Source organism: Delphinus delphis, chromosome 12 (genome assembly GCF_949987515.2).
Source record: "Delphinus delphis chromosome 12, mDelDel1.2, whole genome shotgun sequence".
Classification (NCBI taxonomy): Eukaryota; Metazoa; Chordata; class Mammalia; order Artiodactyla; family Delphinidae; genus Delphinus; species Delphinus delphis.
In genome coordinates this window covers 43,073,691-43,099,267 of record NC_082694.2, presented here as the reverse complement: position 1 = coordinate 43,099,267, position 25,577 = coordinate 43,073,691, and the positions used below count along the sequence as shown (strand labels likewise).

The following is a 25,577-nucleotide window of genomic DNA, read 5'->3' as shown; positions in this document are numbered from 1 at the left end:
TCTGGAGATAAGTTAACATCTATACAATGGAAAGACTCTTCTTCACAGCACCAAGTGCTTTTATTCTCTTCCCAAGCTATACCCCAAACATACACTGCCCTCTAAGAAATAGTAAATCTATCTTGTAGTCTTAGTTATCTTAGGTTTGTCTGTTTGGCTGTTGTCAATTCCCTGAGAACAGTTGAAATACTTGACTGGTCATCTCAGATACCCACCTGTTCTGCTTTCAGTTAGTGAGTCACTACTCTGTGTCCGCCTTAATATTCTGTATCCTTGGCTTATTTCAGAGTCCTGCCTTCTCTGAGTTTCCTTTCACCACATAGTAATTTCAGGGTTAAGGCCCATTGCATTCTACATTTGAATACTTGAAGAGGGGTTGCACTTTTGAGTTGTAATCATCTACTGCCTTACGTCCCTGATCATTTGGCTCTATCCTCTGCTTCTAACCAAGACATCAAAGCGTTCTGGGTAGATGTAATTACGTATACCATTTAAGGGCTAGAAAGGCAAAGTCCATAGCATTCCTTGGCTTCCTGATTCAGAATTTGTGCCTCTTCAGTCAGTGTACTGAGAAATGACACTTTCCTAGCTCCCTTGGGTACAATTTGAGCCATCCATTGCTATATCATTCCTTTCCAAATAGTTAAGGACCATACTACAGTTCCCTTCAAACATGACAATATCTCCATCCCATAGTTGTGCCTGCTAAAACAGAGAGACTAATAGTTACATGGGCTTCGAAATGAAGGTAGACAGAACCCTGTATATTCTTATGTAGTACTGTGAATAGTACTTGGCTTCCCTGGAGTATCTGCTCTTTTTAAAAGAGAAAACAGAGAAACACAATCTATGAATAATTAATGAGCCAACGGGTTTGTATTCATGTTAGAGCGATGTAAATTTTTGTGGAATTAATCTGATCATAATCCTAATAGTGAAACACTCTAAGAGGGTTATGACTTACTGTGTGTGTTTCCTAATTAATGTTAGTATATTGGTATGTCGTTGTTGAATTCAGTAACAATTACTTATTAATCTCACCTTTTGCTACTGTCCCTTTAAAATGGACCAGTTTTTAGCATATTGTAGTTGTATCTATTTTAGTGACTCTTGAATTTATTCTTATCTTTTCCCTGCATCTGTATGCTTTCTGTTGTGGTAATCCGAGATACCATATTGGGTAGCTAAGATTTATGATAACTGAGGCCCCCATTTCGCAGGGGAAACCAGGGAACTCTACCACTGACCCTTAATGCTACCACCTCAGGGACTTTAAACCACTAAGGACAATGAAGGAGCGTTTGTTCTTAGCTATTTAACATTTTGGTATCCCTTATTTTAGAGGTATAATATAGGAACCAGGATGATTTTGCTCATGTGTTCTTAATTCTGGCTAGATATTAGAATCATGTTGAAAGCTTTTAAAACAAAAAATAGATGACCATACCTGTCTGAGTAACTCCCAGTGTGCAGTGTGCAGCTAGAGTTGAGGACCACTCTCACAGCTAGTGTAAGCTGGCACGTCATTCTTTAATTCTGACCCTGGTTGCTAACAAAGCGTCGTAGTCCCATCTGTTGAGCAGTTCTTGTGATTTAGAAACTTGTATCACATTTCATTTTGTGTTTGTGTTTGACAAAATATGTGAATATTTTGTCTCTTGTCTTATATTCCTTTTTGTCCCTCTCATAGATTCCCGCTTAGAACAAAAAAACATATACATGTCTTTGTGGAAGAGGACAATTAAGATGCTTACTTTTTTTTCTTAAGGTTGTATGGAGGAAACTTGGAGATGCTGCAGGTTCGTGTCCTGGAATTAGGCAGCATTTGTCTGGAAACCAGTACAAAGGACCCATGTGAGAAGGACTCTCTTTCAAACATGACATCACCACTGCCAGAGAGACAGAAGAAAAGAGTGGATTTTCACAAACCTGGACTCATGGAATAACATGGAGTGATTGTACATTGCACATATTTTCCCTCTAAAATCTTTAGTGTAACTGAAGTTGTATTTTGTCTCTCACTTCAATGTTCACAACAGTCAATCTGAAACAAGGTAGCTTTGAAAATCACCATTTTGGTACCAATATTTTCATTAGAACTAAAAGTTTTTGACTCTTCAGATGGAAAATTGTAATTGGGAAACCTGCATGATTGGAAGAGTCCAGTAGAGCCTCTGTGGTTTTGATAGAATTGAATCATTGCATATAATGGTGGGAGTGTTCTACCATATTGTTCAAGATAAGAGGTGGTTTCCAGCTTCCCAAGTTGGAGAGTTGGTCACCTATTATATTTTAGTTAATAAAATACTAGTTCCTGATGCATAATTGATTTGAACGCAAGATAAGATTAGGTTTCTGGGATTTCGTTTTGACTTTTGAGGTGCTAAAAATACCACATAAATTTTCCTTACCAGCTAGGAGGGTAGCAGGACTTTGTCAGGTGCTTATCAGCGAGTACCATTTATTTTAATTGATCAAAGTAAATATATCCTTTCTTTTCATCTTAATGTATTGCTCATGAAGACACATCTTGGGAACACATCAACCTCCATCTTCAGTGTATTCATTAATGTTAATATTAACAGTTTCAATTAAAGAACAAGCAAACAATTTTTCTAAGTGTTTCCAGCCGTGAGATGTTAATTTCTACAATTTAATTTCTAGACATGCTGTTATACTTAATAAACTTTCTGTAAACTTTAAAATATTGCACTGCATTTATGAAAAAAGCTTTCTTAGCCTACAGCAGTTATCTAACATTTTATGAAACTGACGCATGTCCTTCATTATTGAAGCTAAAAGCTCTTGTTCAGATTGCTTGAGGTTTGAAAAGGAGGTGTGCTAGCTTTGCTTTGCTTTCCTTATTTTTGGTGTATATATATATATTTTATATATATATATATATATATATAAATAGACTGTGTGTATTGGAAATGCTATGATAGGTATTTTGTGTTTATCCAAATGCAACGATAGTTTCTTGTATGAATGTGCAAGAGGCCTGTGAACGAATGCTAACTTTATATTGTAGTTTAAGATTATAAAAGTAGGAATGCAACAATTCCCAGTTTTCTTCTAAATTACTTAGATTTGATTCATAGCAGATATTCTGTTGTTGCTCTTGTTTTTAAACAGGCTCATTACACATGTATTAATTGTCATTGGTGAAGGAATTGTTACACTTTTTTGAATGTTATTGTGATGAAAAAGCAGCCCTCTGGTCTCAGAAAATATTTATGAATTAATTTGCTATAGAATTCTCTAATTATTGTAATTGGGTTACCATTTAAGCTTTTCTTTTAAAATGTTATATATTTTAAGAATATTATTACTCTATAAAAGAAAATTGCTATATTTACACCTTCTCTTGAAAAGCCTTCATCATTAAATTGTTGTATTCCTACACTCTGAAGACATTTAAAACAAGCTTCTGTGCCTGCAGTAGAGCCTGCAGAAGCTAATACAAGGAACACTGGTCTTTTGACAAAATACTTGTGTAAATTTTGATACTGTATTAAAACTATTTTTTTAAAGTTCTGCATAAAATTGACTCATCAAGTATATGTGTTCATCTTAGCAATGATAATAAATTATTTAATCTCAGTGGTTTTTTTCTCCAAAATGTTTTTCCTAAATGGAGATTTCTAATAGTCACTAAATATCATATTACTCCTGTATGATGACAGTAATGTAGTAATACAGATGATTCATTATCTTAAATACAAGACAAAGGCATGTTTAAATATGCGCTTAATGAGGGATTTAATATTGAGATTCCTCAATTCATTATTTTCTAGTATAATGTAGTTAAAAATTTAGAATATTTAAGAATATTTAAAAATTAGTTATAAACTCTTTCCCTTGTTCTTCTAATTCATATAGAATAAGATTAAACTTCAATTATTTATTATTAAAATATTAGTAATCACAAGAAAATACACCAGAGAGAAAATATTAAAGAAATGGAAAACTCGGCATCTGTATTTAAGAAGCTTATACATTATTGGGGAAAGATAATACACACATATGACCAAGACGTAAATTAGAGAACACACACACACACACACACACACGCTCAGGTAGAGAACTTGGAAATCACTCACACCCTACACTTAGCATTAGTCTGTACTTTAAATGACATAGTAGATGGACAGCCCAGGGCCTGAATCTTGCTACTGCCCAATATGTTTATCAATAAGAGTGAGTGGCACCCTTCTGTTACATGACCAGCTTATTAGCTTATGATTTCATTTTCCCTGGAACAAAGGTTAATTTACATATCTTAGTAGATGATCTTTACCAGCCTTGAAGTTGACTGTCAGTCTATCAGAATCTAAGCTTTTTAAATTAATGCTTTGTAAGTTTCTAGCACATGCTCAAAGCACTACAGAAAATTTAGATCATATGTGACATTCAGCAAAATGCGGACAGTCTAATTGGGATGATTGTTCGACAGTTCAGTTAACTTTTAATGAATGCCTACCACTACCATATGAGTAAACACACTTTGGTTCCTCACTCAGGATGCTGACTGTTCAAGAAATAATATGGAACCGTAGTATCTTGGATACCAGCTGAAGCTTCCTTTATCCTTGAGATCTAGATAAGGTTGCCTCAGACATCTATTTTCATCATCTTGAGGAAGTGCTAAGTCTCCTAGTGCCTTCCACTCATTTCCAGAGTTTTCACTCTATGTAAGCATCCTGTTGCCTCATTCTGCTTCACCTCAAGTGCAAACTGATTCTCCATTAGAAATCTTGTCACCCGTTCTTGGAAAGGATCTGCCTACTTCAAGCTGTCTTACCAAAGTAAATTCCCAACAAGCTCAAGACACTTCTATGAGGAATTCATACATTGACTTCTAAAAGAAAAATTTCTCCATCTCATTACACAATTAAAGGACAATATATCAGATTGAACCATATGAGATTGCCAATATTTGTCCATCTTTGGATTACCAAAACAGCATACGGTACAACTTCGTATGATTAAGAGATCTTTGGTGGGAATAAACAATAGAAGTTTGCGTCAGCATATTGAGCTGGAGCAATATAAAGTATGCTTTACTACATGCAGCACTGAATAAAGGCCTTTGGCTTAGCGAGGCTGACTTTGGGGCGGCAAGTTCAGCACGTGACTATAAGTAGCTCTGTGCATTTGAGACTTATTGAGCCTCAGTGTCCTGATGTGCTGAGTGGAGGTAACATCTATCTTGCTGAGTTACTGTAAGGTTCTTAGTAGCCTTCCTAGTTCCAAAGTTCAATGATCTTGACAGTCCACAAGAAACATTGGCAATCCTTTAAGACATAGGAGCCTAGACCCGTGAGCTGTGGCCGTTTATACCATTAGGCTAAGGGAAGGAACCACAACACTGAAGGGACTCTTATCTACCACACAGATTCTAGCTGCCCATTCGTACTTTCAAGCTCTGTTCTGTATGTATCATCAGCCTACCACAGGCCTTGCTATGACCAATCACATACTGTGATTCTGGAAATGGAGAAAAAGGACATGTGTCTGATTCTCATACAGGAACAGTATGTTTGAAAAACCATTTAATTCTGAATTTGTTTTTCATGTCACTGTAGGCATAATACTTTCAATTCAAAATGGCAGAATGAGTACCTGCTGCAGCTTCCCCCTCTTGCCTTGAACCCTAAAAATGATCGAAAAGATACTTAATAAACTCATAATTCCAGTAGAACATAAAAAGTACTGTACTCTGTGGACCAGCAATTATGATGAATTCTTGAAAGAAGGGAGACAAACACTATCTCGTTGAAGAATGGATCCATAATTCAAAGTACATGATGGAGGGTATTGTTTAAAAAGGAGGCGTGGCTGCAAGGATGTTTCAAACAAGGAAGAGTTTGATACACACATTGCATGGAGATTCTGGGATAATTGACAATAGCCAGACGTTTTGACTCCTGCATATAACCTTTCTCTCCCTGGGTCAGACATAGAACACACAGATAATTACTCACAGGCTGGAATAGAGAGTAGTAAGTATGACTGAGTCAGAGACACAGTGCAAAGTCTTTGGATTGGTAACACCCAGAGGAAAAGGGACCCTCTGTACTCAGATCCTTGGCTACTGATACACCCTGCCTAGGAGTTTGTCCCACCACCTCCTTTGCACTTAATTTAGAGAGGCTGAAGTATCTCCAAAACCCAGCGTCCTGACCTGCTTCTTTAGGCAAGTGGTAGAATAAACCCAGGAGGCTAATAGGAAATTTTAATACTAACATGAGTATACAACCAAACATCACCCAACATTTCTCTCACTGTCTTCCATTTCCTTCATCGATCCTTCCTTCTCTTTCCTAGTTGTTTTCTAACTGCTGTATTGTATGAGTTTAAATGTTAAAGGTACTTCAAAACCATCTGGAAGTAAGAAGAAATCATAAGTGAAGCACAGTCTCATTTAACTGAAATCTAAGAATCTCTTTAAAAAGCAATATCCTCTCATTTTGCATAAATGTTTCTCAGAGTTTTGATGCCCAAGTTATAATTCCATTTGGTCTTATTACCAAGAAGGTTTTCATTTCCTATCCCAGGACCTTTAGTTTTCTAGATCCTGTTCTAAAGTGATAGCATACAATATACAACATCATACTTGCCATGGCAACAACAGATTCATATGCTAATCAGGAATGCAGCACATTTGTGTTTTATAGAAGCACAAAGGCCTCTAAAATTGGCCTTTGATTCTATGGGCCATTGTTGGGTGTGGGCCAAGCTGGATGGGCTTAATACAGCATTATACAAAATCTGTTTTCCCTTTGCAAAAATCTGGATTAGATATGAATGGGTTTCTGACAGTCCAGATAACAGTCTCTGGGGCTTTTTCTTTTTTTTTTTTTTTAATAACCATCACCATTCCCCAGGCTCAGTCTAGCCCTACCACTCAATATTGAACACATTGATTGGCTACCCAAGATTCAGTTTTCTCTTTTTCCTAAGACAGTTCTCCTTTGGTGTAGAAAGACAATGCTCTTCTACACTGTCCAAGAGAGTCAGAAGTGTTTCCAACTCCATAGCTGAATCTTATTTTAAGGCCTAGACTCACAAAGTCCATCTTGGTAATCTCATCCTACTTGCTAGTCATTGATTCAGGAAGCCAATCTTCAGCCAATCAGCACACAGCATTCCTATGGCCCAACTGTGGCAACATGGCCTAACAAGGCTCATCTAAATTCTTGGGGAAGAAAGTTTATTTTGTGGGTAGGGGAGAGGCTTTTTTTTCTCTTGTTGGATATATAAGGAAGAGTTGTCTGTTGCAAAAAGCTATGTTGGCTGTTATTGAGAAGTCATCCAGAGGAGAAAGCATGCATACAGTTAAGGGGAGGGCCAAGAGAACTGGGGAGAAAGGGAGCTGAACTTTGATTATACCTTGTCTGGAGTCCACCCTACTTCTGGACTCTCAGAGAGATTCCAATTTTCCTTACTGTTTTTGATTTGGGATTCTTTTACTGACTAATATTGTACACTTTAAATGTTATGAATTGAATATCTGGTCTCCTGATGTGGAAAACTGCAGGATATTCTATGATGATGGCTTAGTTGTATTGGGAAGAACAAGGAGTGTGTTCAAACAACTGATTCCTCTAACTACTGTCACAAAAGAGAGGTTCTGTGTTATCTTTATGTAGTCGAATAAAAAGAAATTAGCGAGAAGGGAGATCAAGATGGTGGACGATGTGGAGCTTATTTCCCCCCCCACAGACACCTCAAAAATATATCTGCAGGTGGAACAATTCCCATGGAAAACTAACTGGAAACTGGCAGAAAGACTCATAAAACCAATGCTGAGGGGACTTCCCTGGCGGTTCAGTGGTTAAGACTCTGTGCTTCCAAGGCAGGGGGCATGGATTCGATCCCTGGTCGGGGAACTAAGATCCCACACACTGCATGGCATGGACAAAAATGAATAAATAAATAAATAAAATTTTTAAAAAGACAACAATGCTGCAAGAAAGATACACACGTATTTGGGTAGGATAGGAAGAGAAGCATTGGGTCAGGATCTGTGCCCCTTGGAGGGGACCAAGAGGAAAAGGGAGATTGCACAGGCAGACAGTCACCCTGGGTAGTGAGTGGGTCGAGCCACAGACTGGGTATCCCAGTCCTGGGGTCCTATGTATAGGAGACAAGCCCATTTGGCTAATTGGAAAAGCATTGGGACAGATAGACTGGAGAAGTCTAGACTCCACTCCTGAGGAGTGTGCATGTGCTGGTTTGCCCCCTGGCATGGCAGAGAAAGGTCCCTAGCCCAAGCCAAGTGAACGCTCTGGCCCTGCTCACTCCCTGCCATAGTCTAGCACTAGATCCAGGGTGGCCACAGCAGGGGAAAAATGCCACCATGGGCTTTGTATGAGCAGAGCCCCGGATGCCTACACAGGCAGAGCATTGGACCTCTGTAAAGCACACAGGCTCTCCTTGCTTCAGCACTCCCCTCCTTTGGGGCAAAGGTCCCAGTGTGGGGAGAAGGAAAAACACACGATTAAAGCGAACAGAGCTAGCTTGAGCCCAACTCTCAGGTCTTCTATTGTAGCAACTTGCAAGAAGACCCACACCCCTGACAGGGCAGTGATGGCCACTGAGCAGAAAGGAAGTCCCGCCTCACACCCCTCTCAGACTCTAGCTCTTCTATCACCAGCCACACCCCCTACCAAGGTGATAGCTGCCAGCACTCCCTGAGAAAAGACATGACTGGCATCCACATCAAATTCAGCCCTATCACCAAGGCACTGAGCACATGCAGTTTACATAGGTACACTCCCACATAAGAACACCCCTTCAAGACCAAAGTAGGTAGCTATTTCACCTAAATTCGTAGAGACAGAGAAAGTTAAATAAAATGAAAAGGGAAAGGAACTAAGCTTAATTGAAAGAGCAAGAGAAAACCTCTGAAAAAATAATGAAACAGCAATAGGCAATTTACCAAACAGCTAATTCAAAATACTGGTAATAATACAGCTAACTGAATTAGGGAAGAAGATTGATCTAAACACAGATTATTTTCATGAGGAACTAGAAATTATAAAGAAGCAGCAAACAAGAATAGATAATTCAATATGTGAGATAAAAAGCATACTAGGAACAATGAATAGCATACTAAATGACACAGAAGAATGCATAAGTGATCTGGAAGATAGAATAATAATGGAAATCATCCAATCAGAACAGCAGACAAACAAATGAAACAATATGAGTACAACATATGAGATCTCTGGTATAACATCAAATGTGCCAACATTTGCATTATAGTGGTTCCAGAAGGAAAAGAAAGAAAGAAGGGTTTTGAAAAACTGATTGAAGAAATTATGGCTGAAAACTTCTCCAACCTAAAGAAGGAAAAAAAAATCTAGGTATAGGAAGCACAGAGGTCCCAAATCAAGATGAACCCAAATAGACCTATACCAAGACATAATTAAAATGGCAAAAGTTAAAGATAGAAAGAGAATTCTAAAAGCAGCAAGAGAAAAAGTCATATCCAAGGGAATTCCCATAAGGCAAATCAATGTGATACACCACATTAACAAAAGGAAAGACAAAAACCACCTGATCATCTCAATAGGTGCAGAAAAAGCATTTGACAAAATTCAACATCTATTCATGATAAAAACTCTCACCAAGGTAGGTAGAGAGGGAACAAATCTCAACATATAAAGGCCGTTTTTGACAAACCCATAGCCAACATCATACTTAAAAGTGAAAAAGCTTAAAATATTCGTGCTATATTTAGAAACAAGACAAGGATTTCTACTCTCACCACTTCATTAAACATAGTAGAAGAAGTTTTAGTCACAGCAATAGAAATAAAAGTTAGCCAAATTGGAAAGGAAGAGGTAGAACTGTCAGTATTTGTAGTTGACATAATACTTTATATGAAGAACTCTAAAGTCTCTAACAAAAATCTGTTAGAACTAATAAATGAATTCAGCAAGGGTGCAGGATACAAGATTAATATACAGAAATCTGCTGTGTTTTTATACACTAATAATAAATTATCAGAAAGTAAAAAAAAAAATTCCTTTTTAAAACACATCAAAAAGAATAAAATACCTAGGAGTATACTTAACCATGGAAGTGAAATACCTATACTCTGAAAACTATAAAACACTGAGGAAGGAAACTGAAGATGATACAAAGAAATGGAAAGATACCCTATGCTCTTGGATTGGAAGAATTAATATTGTTAAAATGGCCATATTACTGAAAGCAATCTATAGATTTAGTGCAATTCCTATCAAAATACCCTTGACATTTTTCACAGAACCACAACAAATAATGTTTAAATTCATATAGAACCACAAAAGACCTCAAATTTCCAAAGCAATCTTGAGAGAAAAGAAGAAATCTGGAGTTATAACCATTCCAGACATCAGACAACAAAGCTACAGTAATCAAAACAGCATGGTACTGGCATAATAAAAGACATATAGATCAATGGACCAGAATAGACAGCTCAGAAGTAAACCCCCACACATACAGTCAATTAACCTATGACAAAAGAGGCCAGAATAATGCAGAAAACAATGCAGAAAAGACAGTTTATTCAACAAGTGGTGCTAGGAATACTGGACAGCCACGTGATTAGAATATTCCCTCATGCCTCGTACAAAAGTAAACTCAAAATGGTTGAAAGACCTAAATGTAAGAATGGAAAGCATACAACTCCTAGAAGAGCACATATGCACAACACTCTGACATAAACTGTAGCAGTATTTTCTTGGCCCGATCTCTGAAATCAAGAGAAATTTTGCTTTTGCAAAAATAAATAAATGTGGCCTAATTAAATTTAAAAGCTTTCACACAGCAAAGGAAACCATCTAAAAAAAAGACAACCTAAAGAATGGGAGAAAATATTTGCAAATGATGCAACCAACAGGGGGTTAATATCTAAAATATACAAGCAGCTCATACAACTCAATATCCAAAAAACAAATAACCCAGAGAGAGCAGGATCAAGATGGTGAACTAGCAGGACAAGGAGTTCATCTCCCCCCACAAACATCAAGAATATATCTATATATGGGACAATTCTTACAGAAAACTGACTGGAAACAGGCAGAACTCCTATATAACCAAAGCTGCAAGAAAGATCTCCATGTAAGAGGGTAGGACAGAAGAAAGTCATTGGGTTAGGACCTGCACCCCTGCGAAGGATCTGAAAGGAAGGGAAGGTCTGCTCTGGAGAACCCTCACCCTCACCCAAGCCACAATCTGGGCATCCCAGTCCTGGGGGCCTACATGGAGGAGACAAGCCGCCTTAGCTGATGGGAGAACCACTGGGACAGACAGAAGGGCTGGAGAAACCTAGACTCTACTCACGAGGAGTGCATGTGTGCTGGTTTGCCAACAATCATGGTGGAGAGAGCCTTGTACTGTGGGCTCTCACCTCACTGCCACACTCCCCAATCCAAACAGGGCAAACACCCCAGCTCTGCGCACTCCACACCAAACCTTGGTATGGTCCTGGGAAAAGACTTAGTCTAGGTACACAGACACAGATAGGTATCTGGGATGTGATCTGAGTGGGGCAGTGGGGACAATTGTCAGCACACACAAAAGGCAATGGCACAGGGGCACACTGCAGCTTAGAGCTGGAACACTGGCAGACAAGCCCGGAGACGGGACTCAGAATCTAGCTGTGCAGAGATAGCCTGGGGGACTTGGGTGTGGTTCAGGCAGGGCAGCATCAGCCATGCAGTGCAGGAGCATGCAATGGTTCATCTCATAGTGAGACCACCCTGGTCCTGCCCACTCTACACCGAAGCTTAGTGCTGGATCTGGGGCAGACAGGTCCTGGGAGAAGACTACCACAGAAGCAGCCCAGGTCTTAGGCAGCACTGCAGCCACCTCAATTCCTGCATTCAGAATGCCCTAACCTCAGGCCCAGCTTACTCCACACCACAGCCTTGCACTAGATCTGGGATGAACACAAGAGGGGAAGGGATGTGTCTTTGGTCTGCTTCTGAGCAGAGTTGCAGACACCTACACAGGAAGTGCCTATGTCCTCTGTGACCTCATGGGTATCACTTCAGCAATCACCTCCTTTGGGGCAGGATATGCACTCAAGGGCAATGAAGCCTGATTGAACATGAACTTCAGGGCTTCTACTCCAATAACTGGAGAGCAGACTCCACTCCTGACAGAGCAGTGACAGCTGCAGAGCAGAGAGCAAGTCTTACATCACACCCTGTACAGGCTTTATCTCCTCCCACGCCAACCACACCCCCTATCAAGGGGACAAAGTCCAGCACACCCTGAGGAAAGATGTGGCTGGAGTCTATATCAAAACCAGCCCTCACACCAAAGACATTGAACACACACAGTGTACACAAGGATGCTCCCACGTAAAAAACATCCCTTCAAGACCACAGTAAAGTTAAGGAAAATAAAAAGGCAGAAGAATTACTCCCAACTAAAGGAGCAAGAGAAATTCCCTGTAAGAACAAATAATGAACAGACCCTGAGTTCAAAAAGGTCATAATAAAAATGCTAACTGAATTAAGAAAAATTATCAATAGAAATGCAGATCACTGTAACAAGGAACTAGAAAGTATAAAGATAACCCAATCAATAACAGAAAATTCAATTGCTGAGATAAAAAGCAATCTAGAAGCAATGAACAGTCAACTAAATGACCCAAAAAAATGCTTAAGTGTTCTGGAAAATAGAATAATGGAAATCACCCAATTAGAACAGCAGAAAGACAAATAAAAAAAAAAAGTAACACACAAGATCTATGGGATAACATAAAGCATGAAACTTATACATAATATGTGTTCCAGAAGAGAAAGAAGGGAATTGAAGAAATTATGACTGAAAACTTCCCAAACCTAAAGAAGGAAATAGATATCCAGGGATAGGAAGCACAGAGGGTCCCAAACAAGGTGAACCCAAACAGACTCACACCAAGTCATACTGTAATTTAAATGGCAAAAGTTAAATATAAAAAGAGAATTCTAAAAGCAACAAGAGAAAAAGTCATATACAAGGGAATCCCCATAAAGCTACCAGCTGATTTCTCTACAGAAACTTTACAGGCCAGAAGGGAGTGGCATCGTGTATTCAAAGTCCTGAAAGGGAAAAACCTACAATCCAGGATACACTACCCAAGAAGATTATTATTTAGAATAGGAGAGATAAAGAACTTCTCAGACAAGCAACAGCTAAAAGAATTCAGCCATACTAAACCTACCCTAAAAGGAATACTGAAGGGTCTTCTCTAAATAGAAAAGAAGCAAGAATCTAAAGGAAAGGGAAAATCCCAATATAAAAGGCAAATATCATATATTGTAAGGATTGAAAATCATTTAAATAAGCCAATATGTGGATTAAAAACAGTCAAAGTTGTAAAAGTATTTATAACTACAATAAGAAGTAAAAGGATATGCATTAAGATGTAAAATAGAACATCAGAATCACAAAATGTGAGGGAGGGGAGTATAAATATGTAGATCTTTTAGAATGTGTTTGAAATTGAATGACTATCAATTTAAAGCAAATAGATATAGTGATGGGTCAACATTCTTGAACTCCATGGTAACCACAAATCAAAAATATACAGTAGGGCTTCCCTGGTGGCACAGTGGTTGAGAGTCCACCTGCTGATGCAGGGGACACGGGTTCGTGCCCCGGTCTGGGAAGATCCCACATGCCGCGGAGCAGCTAGGCCCGTGAGCCATGGCTGCTGAGCCTGCACGTCCGGAGCCTGTGCTCCGCAATGGGAGAGGCCACAACAGTGAGAGGCCCGCGTACCGCAAAAAAAAAAAAAAAAAAAAAAAAAAATATATATATATATATATATATATACACACACACACAATAGATTTATAAAAACTAAAAAGAAAGGAACTCAAGCATACTACAAAAGAAAATCATCAAACCACAACAGGAAAAAAAAAAGAAGAAAAAAATGAACAAAGAAGAACTACAATAACAACTAGAAAACAAGGATCAAAATGGCAGTAAGTATATACCTATCAATAATTACATTAAATAACAAAGGACTAAATGATCCAATAAAAAGACTGAGTGGCAAATTGGATTAAAAAAGAACGTGCAATATGTTGCATACAAGAGACTCTCTTCAGGGTGAAAGACAGACTACAGTGAGGGGGTGGAAAAAAATATTTCTTGCAAAGGGAACTGACAAGAAAGTGGGGGTAGCAATACCCATATCAGACAAAATAAACTTTAAAACAAAGGCCATAAAGACATAGAAGGGCAGTATATAACAATATAGGTATGAATTCATTGAGAATATTATACTGGTTCACCTATATACACCAAATAGAGAGGCACCTAAATAAAGCAAATACTAACAAAAGGAGAAACTGACAGTAATACAGTAATAATAAGAGATTTTAACACTGCAGTGACATCAATGGACAGACCATCCTGACAGAAAATCAATAAGGCAGAACTCCTAAATGACAAAATAGACCAGTTGGACTTAATTGATATCTATAGAACTTTACATCCCAAAACAGGAGAATATACATTATTTTCAAGTGTGCATGGAACGTTCTCTAGGAAAGACCACATACTAGGTCAAAAAACAAGGCTCAAGAAATTTAAGAGGCTAGAAATTATTTCAAGCATAATTCCTGACCAAGATATTTGAAAGTAGAAGTCAACACAGAAAGAAAAATGGGAATAGAGTGAACACATGAAGACTAAACAACATGCTACCAAAAAGCCAATCGGTCAATGATGAAATAAAAAAAAAAGAAATTATAAAATACCGTGAGACAAAAGAAAATGAAAATACAACTTTACACAATCTATGGGATGAAGCAAAAGCAGTTGTAAGAGGTTCATAGCAATACAGGCCTCCCTGAAGAAACAAGAAAAATCTTAAGTAACAACCTAATCTATCACCTAAAAGAGTTAGAAAAATAAGAACAAACAAAGCCCAAAGTCAGCAGAAGGAAGGAAATAATAAAGATCAGAGAGGAAATAAATAAAACAAATACCAAAAAACAACAGAAATGATCAATAAAAACAAGAGCTGGTTTTCTGAAGAGATAAACAAAATCAACAAACCTCTAGGCTCACCAGGAAGAAGAGAGAGGTTGCAAATAAACAAAATAGGAAGTGAAACAAGAGAAATAACAACCCATAACATAGAAATACAAAAAAATCCTAACAGAATACCATCAACAGTTATATACCAACAAATTGGATAACCTAGAAGAAATGGAAAGATATTCCATGCTCTTGGATTGAAAGAATTAATATTGTTAAAATGGCCATACTACCCAAATCAATCTACAGATTTAATGCAAACCATATCAAAATATCAATGACACTTTTCTCAGAGCTAGAACAAATAATTTCAAAATTCATATGGAACCATAAAAGACTAAGACTTGTCAAAGCAATTCCAAGGAAAAAGAAAGCTGGATGTGTAACCCTTCCAGACTTCAGATTATACTACAAATCTACAGTAACCAAAACAGTGTGATAGTGGCACAAAAACAGACATATAGATCAATGGAAGAGAACAGAGAGACCAGAAATAAACCCATGCACATACGGTCAATTAATCTATGACAAAGGAGGCAAGAATATGCAATGAAGAAAAGACAGTCTCTTCAACAAATATTGTTAAGAAAGCTGGGCATCTACATGTAAATCAATAAACACTCCCTTATACTATATACTCAAACTCAAAATGGTTTAAAGACCTAAATATAAGACATGACATCATAAAACTCCTAAAAGAAAACATAGGCAAAACATTCTGTGACATAAATCGCTGCAATATTTTCTTAGATCAGACTCCTAAAGCAAAAGAAATAAAAGCAAAAATAAACAAATGGGGCCTAATCAAATTTAAAAGCCTTTGCACAGCAAAGGAAACCATCAACAAAATGAAAAGGCAACATATGCAATGGGAGAAAATATTTGCAACTGACAAAGGATTAATATCCAAAATATAAAAACAGCTCATTCAACCCAATATAAAAAAAAATAAAATAAATCAACAACCCAATCAAGAAATGGACAGAAGACTTAAAAGACATTTTTTTTTCCCCAGAGAACACATACAGATGGCTAACAAGCACATGAAAAGATACTCATCATTGTTAATTTTTATAGAAATGCAAATGAAAACCACAATCACCTCACACCAGTCAGAATGGCAATCATCAAAAAGTCTACAAATAAAAATGCTGAAAGGGTATGGAGGAAAGAGTACCCTCATACACTGCTGGTTGGAATGTAACTTGGTGCAGCTGCTGTGGAAAATATAGTATGAAGCTTCCTTAAAAAACTAAAAATAGGGCTTCCGTGGTGGCGCAGTGGTTGAGAATCTGCCTGCTAATGCAGTGGACACGGGTTCGAGCCCTGGTCTGGGAGGATCCCACATGCCACGGAGCAACTAGGCCCGTGAGCCACAACTACTGAGCCTGTGCATCTGGAGCCTGTTCTCTGCAACAAGAGAGGCCGTGATAGTGAGAGGCCCGTGCACCGCGATGAAGAGTGGCCCACGCTTGCCACACTGGAGAAAGCCCTCGCACAGAAACAAAGACCCAACACAGCAAAAATAAACAAACAAATAAATAGATAAATCTGTTCTTTAAAAAAAAAAAAAAAAAACTAAAAATAGAGCTACCATATTATCCAGCAATCCCACTCCTGTGCATAGATCTGGGAAAAAATGAAAATTCTAATTCGAAAAGATACATGCACCCCAATATTTACAGCAGCACTGTTTACAATAACCAGGATATGGAAACAACCCAAGTGCCCATCAATAGATGATTGGCCTAAGAAGAACTGGTATATATTCAATAAATATACAATGGAATATTACTCAGCCATAGAAAACAGTAAAATATTACCATTTGCAGCAACATGGATAGACCTAGAGAATATTATGCTTAGTGAAATAGAGAAAGACAAACACTATATGATATTACTGATATGTGGAATCTCAAAAATAATCCAAATGAATCTATATACAAAAACAGACTCACTGACAAGAAAACAAACTTATGGTTACTAAAGGGGAGGGGGGCGATGGACAAATTTAGGAGTATAGGATTAAGAGATACAAACTACTATACATACAATATATAAGCAACAAGAATTTACCATACAGCACAGGGAATTATATCCAATATCTTGTAATAACCTATAATGGAATATACTCAGCAAAAAAAAAAAAAAAAAAAAAAGGAATCACTATGCTATACACTTGAAACTAATGCAATATTGTAAGTCAACCAGAATTCAATAAAGAAAAAATAACCCAATCATTAAATGTCCAGAAAACGTGAATAGACCTTTTTTCAAAGAATACATACAAATGGCTAACAGGCACATAAAAAGATGCTCAACATCACTAATTATTAGAGAAAGGCAAATCAAGACAACAATGAGCTATCACCTCACATCTATCAGAATGGCCATCATCAAAACGTCTATAAATAACAAATGCTGATGAGGACGTGGAGAAATGAGAACCCTTGCACACTGTTTGTGGGAATGTAAATTGCTGCAGCCACTACTGAAACAGTATGAAGGTTTCTCAAGAAACTAAAAATTGAACTACCATCTGATCCAGCAATTCCACTCCTGGGTATATGCCCAGAAAATATGAAAACAGTAATTTGAAAAGATACTTGCACCCCAAAGTTCATAGCAGCACTATTTACAATAGCCGACATGAAATAAACCCAACTGCCCAACCAACAACAGACATTTGGATTAAGAAGATGTGGTACATACATACATATATACATACACAATGGTATATCAGCCGTAAACGGAATGAAATATTGCCATTTGCAGCAACATGGATGGACCTAGAGAATATTATGCTTAGTGAAATCAATCAGAGAGTGACAAATTCTGTATGATATCACTTATATGTGGAATCTCAAAAATACAAATGAATGTATATGTAAAACAGGAAGACGCATAGATATAGAAAACAAACTTATGGTCACCAAACAGGAGAGGAAGTGGGGAGGGCCCAGATAGGGGTATGGGATTAACAGATACAAATTACTATGTATAAAATTGATAAGCAACAAAGATTTACTGTATAGCACTGGATATTAGGGCCATTACCTTGTAAGTATAATCTGCAAAAATACTGAATCACTATGTTCCACACCTGAAAGTGTCAACTATACTTTGATTTAAAAAAAATTACAGGGCTTCCCTGGTGGCGCAGTGGTTGAGAGTCCTCCTGCTGATGCAGGGGACACAGGTTCGAGCCCTGGTCCGGGAAGATCCCACATGCCGCGGAGCGGCTGGGCCCGTGAGCCATGGCCGCTGAGCCTGCGCGTCCGGAGCCTGTGCTCCGCAACGGGAGAGGCCACAGCAGTGAGACGCCCACGTACCGCCAAAAAAAAAAAAAAATTACATGTGGTGCTTCATGGCCTTCCTCATTCCTTTTCCTTATTTTCATCAATTTTGTCACTCCTCTCCTGACCCCTCCCCTCCTCCAATGCATCTGGGAGAAAAAAGTAAAACAGTGCTGAGGCAGAGACTCAACAGTAAATGAAGACTACTTATAGCAATGCAGTGGGGAGAGTGAGAAGCAGTATTTTCAGCCCCTATGCTGGGGGCTGAGGAGACAGGGGGAGAGGAGATGGAGGGACCAGGATGGTGGATGAGAGAGGGCCCCTGAAGAAACTGAAGAAATCCTAGAAGTTTTAGAGTTTCCAAGAAGTAAAGTGGACCAGAGATGTTAATAAAATTCTGGACTTGGAGTTTGCCCATTTTTCCAAATTATAAAATATTTCAAAGATTTAGTGAAAAATGTTTTAACAAATGCTGACATTTTGCTAATATTTGAGTCACTCTTAACAGAAAACATTTTTTAAAGTCTCCTTTGAACTCTCTTCCTTATTCATCTCCTTCTGCCCATTCTAGAAGCAAAATCTGTTCCAGAGTTGATACGTATCCTTTCCACTCATAGATTTATAACATAAATACGTTCATACATATAGAAAATTATTCTTGGGTTTTATGCATTTACATAAATGTCATCCTGCAACTTTTTCATGTAACATTTGAGATGTGTACACATTAATTCATGAGGATCTAACTCATATTTTTAAATTGCTGCATAATTTTCATTGAAAGAACTTATTACCCAAAGTCAGATTATTTTAGATTATAATAGCAAAATAATCTATAGTAGCAAAATAAACAATGTTCAGTGAAAACCTGTGTGCAATTCTCTTTGTGCACCTGTGCCAGAGTTTCTAGAAGTATACACTTGGAAGTAGAATAACTTGTTTCCAGGGTGTGAATGTCTTCAACTACAAGATATTGCCAGATGTCCTCTGGAGTGGTTGTGTCTGCTTATCAGTAGAGTATCCAGGAGATCTAGTTCCCCATGTACTTAACATTTGGTACATACTACCTTTTACAGTTTCTGCTGATCTGATAGGCATAAAATAGTATCTCATCGTTGTTTCAGTCCGCTTTACCCCTATTGTTAGTGAGATTAACCATCATAATGTTTATTGGCCTGTAGGTTTTCCTCTTGAAGGCCACGTACTTTAATCATTTGTCTACTAGGTTGTCTTTAATTTTTAAGACCTTTGTATATTCTGTTTATTATGTCTTTGAGGGTTTTATGCATTGCACATATCTTCTCTAATTATTTTCATTGTATTATTTCTTGTAGAGAAGCTTTTAATGTTTATGTAGTAAAACATTTTAGTATTCCTTCATGACTTTTGCTTTTTTACATTTTAAGAAAATCTTAAGGAGATTGGCCAAGATGGAGTAGAAAGGCCCTGAGTTCACCTCTTCTCACAGGCACATCAAAATCATGTATTTGCAGAACAACCATAGATGAAAAAGACCAGAACCTACCAGAAAAGATCTTCTACAACTAAAGATATAAAGAAGAAACCACAGTGAGATAGGTAGGAGGGGTGGAGTCACAATAGTCAAGTCCCAAATGCCCCTGGGTAGGCAACTCACAAAATGGGAGAATATCTACAATTGCAGAGGTTCTCCCAAAGGGGTGAAAGATCTGAGACCCACATTGGGCTCTCCAGACTGAGGTTCCTCCACTGTGAAGACAAGACCCCAGAGCATTTGCCTCTGAAGGCCAGTGGGGCTTACTTTTAGGAGTCCCAGAGGGCTGGAGGAAATAGAGACTTCAATCTCAAAGGGCACAGGCAGAATCTCACACACTCTGGGACCCAGGGCAAAGGCAGTAATTTGATCTGAACCTAGGTCAGACCTACCTGCTTATCTTAGAGAGTTTCCTGGAGAGGCAGGAGGCAACTGCAGCTCACCCTGGGGACACAGATACCAGTGGCAGCCATTCTGGGGAGCTCATTCTACCACATGGACACAGGTGCTGGCAAGCGCCATTTTAGAATACTCCCTCTAGCTTACTAGCCCCAGAACCCAGCCACACCCTGGACCAACAGCCTATAAGTGCCAGTGCTGGGACGCCTCAGGCCATGGAACCAGTCCCACTACCAGCAGACAGGCTTCCTTAAGACTCCCTGAGCCTAAAGCTACCCCTGGAAACAGCCCTGCCCACCAGAAGGCCCAGGACACAGCCACACACAACAGTATGTAGGCACTAGACCATAAACCTCCAGGGACTTCCAACCAGACCATCTGGGACCTAGCTCCACCCACCAGTGCACAGGCATCAGCCCCAGAATCTCCTGGGTCCTGGCCCTGTCCTCCAGGGAGCCTGCTCTAGCCTTGGGCCCAGTCTTACCCACCAGTGGGCAGATGCCAGTTGCAACAAAACTGTAGCCCTACAGCCTGTGGACCAAGCCCTCCCAGCAGCAGGCCAGACCCTGCCCTGTGACCTACTGGGCTCTGGCCCTGTCCACCAGCAAGCTAATATAAGCTTCAAGACACCCGAATCACACAGCCAGCTCTTTCAGGAACCAGCCCCACACACCAGTGATCTGACACCAGCTCTGGGACCCCTGTGCTCTGCAACCAGACCTCAGGACATGGTTCTGCCTGCCAGTAGGCTGGCACTAGCCCCAGAACTGGCTTCATCCACCAGTGTGTGGGCAGTAGCCCTGGGATCTCCTGGACCCTGACTTTGCCCACAAGTAACCTAGCACTAGCCCCAGGGATCCTGGGGTTCCATAGTCAGCTGCCTCCTGACCTACCAACCAGCAGCCTTCCCACAAGTTAGGACCTGGCAACCAACCAGATTGGGGGCCAAAAAGGCTTACCACACTGCGCATACAGTCTTTCACAATAGACAGCAGACCCACACAGCCCTCACAGGGGGAACCCCTAGAGCATACAATTCTGGTGATGAGGGCAGTAGGCTGCTGGGACCCCTAGGACGCCTCCTACAAAAAGCCACTTCTCCAAGGTTGAGAAATGTAAACAGTGTACCAGATAAATAGAAACAAGAATTTAGGGAAAATGAGGAGACAGAGGAGCATGTTCCAAATGAAAGAACAACATAAAACCCCAAAAGAAGAATTAAGTGAAGTGCAGGTAGGCAATTTACCAGAGAAAGAGTTTAGGGTAGTGATTGTAAAGATGATCAAAAAACTTGGGAGTAGAATGGATGTACAGGGATAGAAATGAAAAGTACACTAGAAGGAATCAACAGTAGACTAAATGATACAGAGGAACAGTCAGTGAGCTGGAAGAAAGTAGTGAAAATCACTGATATTGAACAGAAGAAAAAATAGTGAAAAGAAATGAATACAGTTAAGGAGACCTTTAGGAAAACATCAGTCTCACTAATATTTGCATTATAAAGGTCCTAGAAGGAAAAGAGAGAGAAAGGAGCTGAAAACATAATTGAAGACATAATGGCTGAAAACTTCCCTAACCTGGGAAAGGAAACAGACATCCAAGTCCAGGAAATACAGAGAATCCCAAAGAGGAACCCACCAAGACATAGTATAATTAAAATGGCAAAAATTAAAGATAATTATTAAAAGCAGCAAGGGAAAAGCAACACATTACGTACAAGAGAACTCCCATAAGGCTATCGGCTGACTTTTCAGCAGAAATCACAGGCCAGAAGGGAGTGGCACAATATATTGAAAGTGATCAATAGAACAAACCTACAACCAAGAATATTATACCTGGCAAGTCTCTCAGATTTGACTGAGAGATCAAAAGTTTTACAAACAAGCAAAAGATAGGGGTTAAGCACCACCTAACCAGCTTTACAAGAAAAGTTAAAGGAACTTCTCTAAGAGAAAAAGAAAGGGGCACAATGAGAAACGTGAAAATTATGAAAGGAAAAAGCTCATCAGTAAAGGTAAACATATAGTAAAGGTAGGAAATCATCCATGCACAAAGCTAGTAGGACAGTTAAAAGACAAAAGAGTAGAATCATCTATATCCACAATAAGCAGTTAAGGGATACACAAAACAATTAGATGTAAAATATAAGAAACAGTAATTGTGAGGAGAGGAGGGTGCAAACGCAGGGTTGTTAAAACGCATTTGAAATTAAGAGATCAGCAACTACATATATATATATATATATATATATATATATATGGCTATATATAAATCTCATGGTAACTGCAAATCAATAATCTATAATAGATCATACACACAACAAACTAAAAGGAATCCAAACATAAAGACATCCAATCACAAGAGAACAAAAGAGGGAATCTACTAAAAAAGACCTACACAAAACCCCAAAACAATTAACAAAATGGCAATAAGAACATACATGTCAATAATTACTTTAAATGTAAATGACTAAAGGCTCCAATCAAAAGAGATAGAGAGGCTGAATGGATATAAAAACAAGACCCATATAAAAAATATATCTCAGGCAAATGGAAATCAAAAGAAACCTGTGGTAGCGATACTTATATCAGACAAAATAGACTTTAAAATTAAGAGTGTTACAAGAGACAAAGAAGTGCATTACATAATGATCAAGGATCAATCCAAGAAGAAGATATAACAACTGTAAATATATATGCACCCAATATAAGAGCACCTAAATACATAAAGCAAATATTAACAGACATAAAGGAAGAAATCAACAGTAACACAATAATAGTAGGGTACACCCTACTTACATCAATGGACAGATCATCCTGACAGAAAATCAATATGGAAACACTGGCCTTAAATGATACTTTAGACCAGATGGACTTAAAAGATATATAGATAGAACACTCCATCCAAAATCGGCAGAATATACATTCTTTTAAAATGCACATGGAGTATTCTCCAGGGAGATCACATGCTAGGCCACAAAGGAAGAGTCGGTAAGAAAATTGAAATCATATCAAGCATCTTTTCTGACCACGATTCTATGAGACTAGAAATCAACTATCAAAAAAACTGCAAAAAATGTAGAGGCTAAACAATATGCTCCTAAACAACCAATGGATCATTGAAGAAATCAAGGAGGAAATCAAAAAACACCTAGAGACAAATGACAATGAAAACACGATGACTCAAAACCTATGGGATGCAGTAAAAGCAGTTCTAAGATGGAAGTTTACAGTTATGCAAGCTTACCTCAAGAAAATAAGGAAAATCTCAAATAAACAACCTAACTTTACACATAAAGGAGCTAGAAAAATAACAAAACCCAGAGTTAGTAGAAGGAAAGAAAGAAAAAAGATGAGAGCAGAAATAAATGAAAGAGACTAAAAAAAATATCAATGAAACTAAGAGTGGATTCTGTGAAAAGATAAACAAAATTGATAAATCTTCAGCCAGACTCATCAAGGAAAAAAGGAAGAGGGCTCAAATCAATAAAATCAAAAATGAAAAAAAAGTTACAACTGACATCACAGAAATACAGAAGATCGTAAGAAACTACAAACAATTACATGTAAATAAAATGGACAATCTAGAAGAAGTGGACAAATTCCTAGAAATGAACAATCTTTGGAGACTGAACCAGTAAGAAACAGGAAATATGAACACACTAATTACCAGTAATGAAACTGAATCAAAAATTAAAAAAATCTCCAAAGAAACAAAAGTCCAGGACCACATGGCTTCACAGGTGAATCCCACCAAACATTTAGAGAAGAGTTAACACTTATCTTTCTCAAACTATTCCAAAAATTTGCAGAGGTAGGAAGTCTTCCAAATTCATTCTATGAGGCCAGTGTCACCCTGATACCAAACCAGACAAAGATATCACAAAAAAGAAAATTACAGGCCAATATCACAGATGAACATAGATGCAAAAATCCTCAAAATATTAGCAAACTAAATACAATAATATGTTTAAAAAAATCATATGCCATGATTAAGTGGGATTCATCCTAGGGGTGCAAGGGTTTTTCAATATTCATAAAATCTATGTGATACACCACATTAACAAATTGAAGAATGAAAACCATATAATCATCAATAGATGCAGAAAAAACTTTTGACAAAATTTAACACCCTTTTATGATAAAAACTCTCTAGGAAGTGGGAATAGAGGGAACATACCTCAACATGATAAAGGCCATATCTGAGAAACTCTCTGCTGACATCATACTCAATGGCAAAAAGCTGGAAGCATTTCCTCTAAGATCAGGAACAAGACCAGGATGCCCACTCTCACCACTTTAATTCAACATAGTATTGGCAGTCCTCATCACAGCCAAGAGATAAGAAAAAGAAATAAAAGAATCCAAATTGGAAAGGAAGAAGTAAAGCTGTCATTGTTTGCAGAAGACATGATACTATACAGGGAAACTCCTCAAGGTGCCAACAAAAAACTACTAGAACTCATCAATAAATTCAGTAAATTCACAGGACACAAAATATACAAAGATCTGTTAAATTTCTATATGCTAGCAATGAATTGGCAGAAGGAGAAATTAAGGAGACAATCTCATTTATAATTGCATTAAGAATACTAAAATACCTTGGAAGAAACATACCTTAGGAGGCAAAGGTCCTGTACTCCAAAAACTATAAGACATTAAAGAAAGAAATTGAAGATGACACAAACAGATGGAAAGATATACTGTGTTCATGGATTAGAAGAATTAATAGTGTCAATACTGACCATCCAATCCAAGGCAATCTATAGATTTAATGCAATCTCTATCAAAACATCAGTGGCATTTTTCACCGAACTAGAACAAGTAATTTTAAAATTTGTATGCAAACACAAAAGACCTCTAATAGTCAATAAAATCTTGAGAAAGAAGAACAGGGCTGGAGGAATTACACTTCCTGGCTTTAGACTATATTAGAAAGCTACAGTAATCAAAACAGTATTATACTGGCATAAAAATAGACACATAGATCAATGGAATAGAATAGAGAGCCCAGAAATAAATCCATGCAATTATGGTCAATTAATCTATGACAAAGGAGGGAAGAATATACAATGAAGAAATGACAGTCTCTTCAATAAGTGGTGCTGAGAAAACTGGACAGGTACATGTAAAAGAATGAAATTACAACACCCTCTAACACCATAGACAAAAATTAACTCAAAATGGATTAAAGACCTAAATGTAAGGCCGGTTACTATAAAACTCTTAGAGGCAAACATAGGCAGAACACTCTTTGATATAAATAAGCTTCAGTGATTATATTATACAATACAGGGAATGTGGCCAGTATTTTATAACAACTAG

General features: G+C 38.1%; 1 protein-coding gene across 6 annotated transcripts in view; it reads left to right on the top strand.

Annotated features, from left to right (window-relative positions):
• The window catches only part of CCDC85A (coiled-coil domain containing 85A), a 203,251-nt gene extending 199,653 nt beyond the window's left edge, over window positions 1–3,598 (top strand). For all 6 annotated transcript variants that reach the window (XM_060026568.1, XM_060026567.1, XM_060026566.1 and 3 more), the window contains one exon: window positions 1,769–3,598. In XM_060026568.1, the coding sequence (XP_059882551.1) occupies window positions 1,769–1,818 (50 nt within the window). In that variant the 3' untranslated portion in view covers window positions 1,819–3,598. The remainder of the gene's footprint in view (window positions 1–1,768) is intronic.
• Window positions 3,599–25,577: the final 21,979 nt, after the last annotated feature.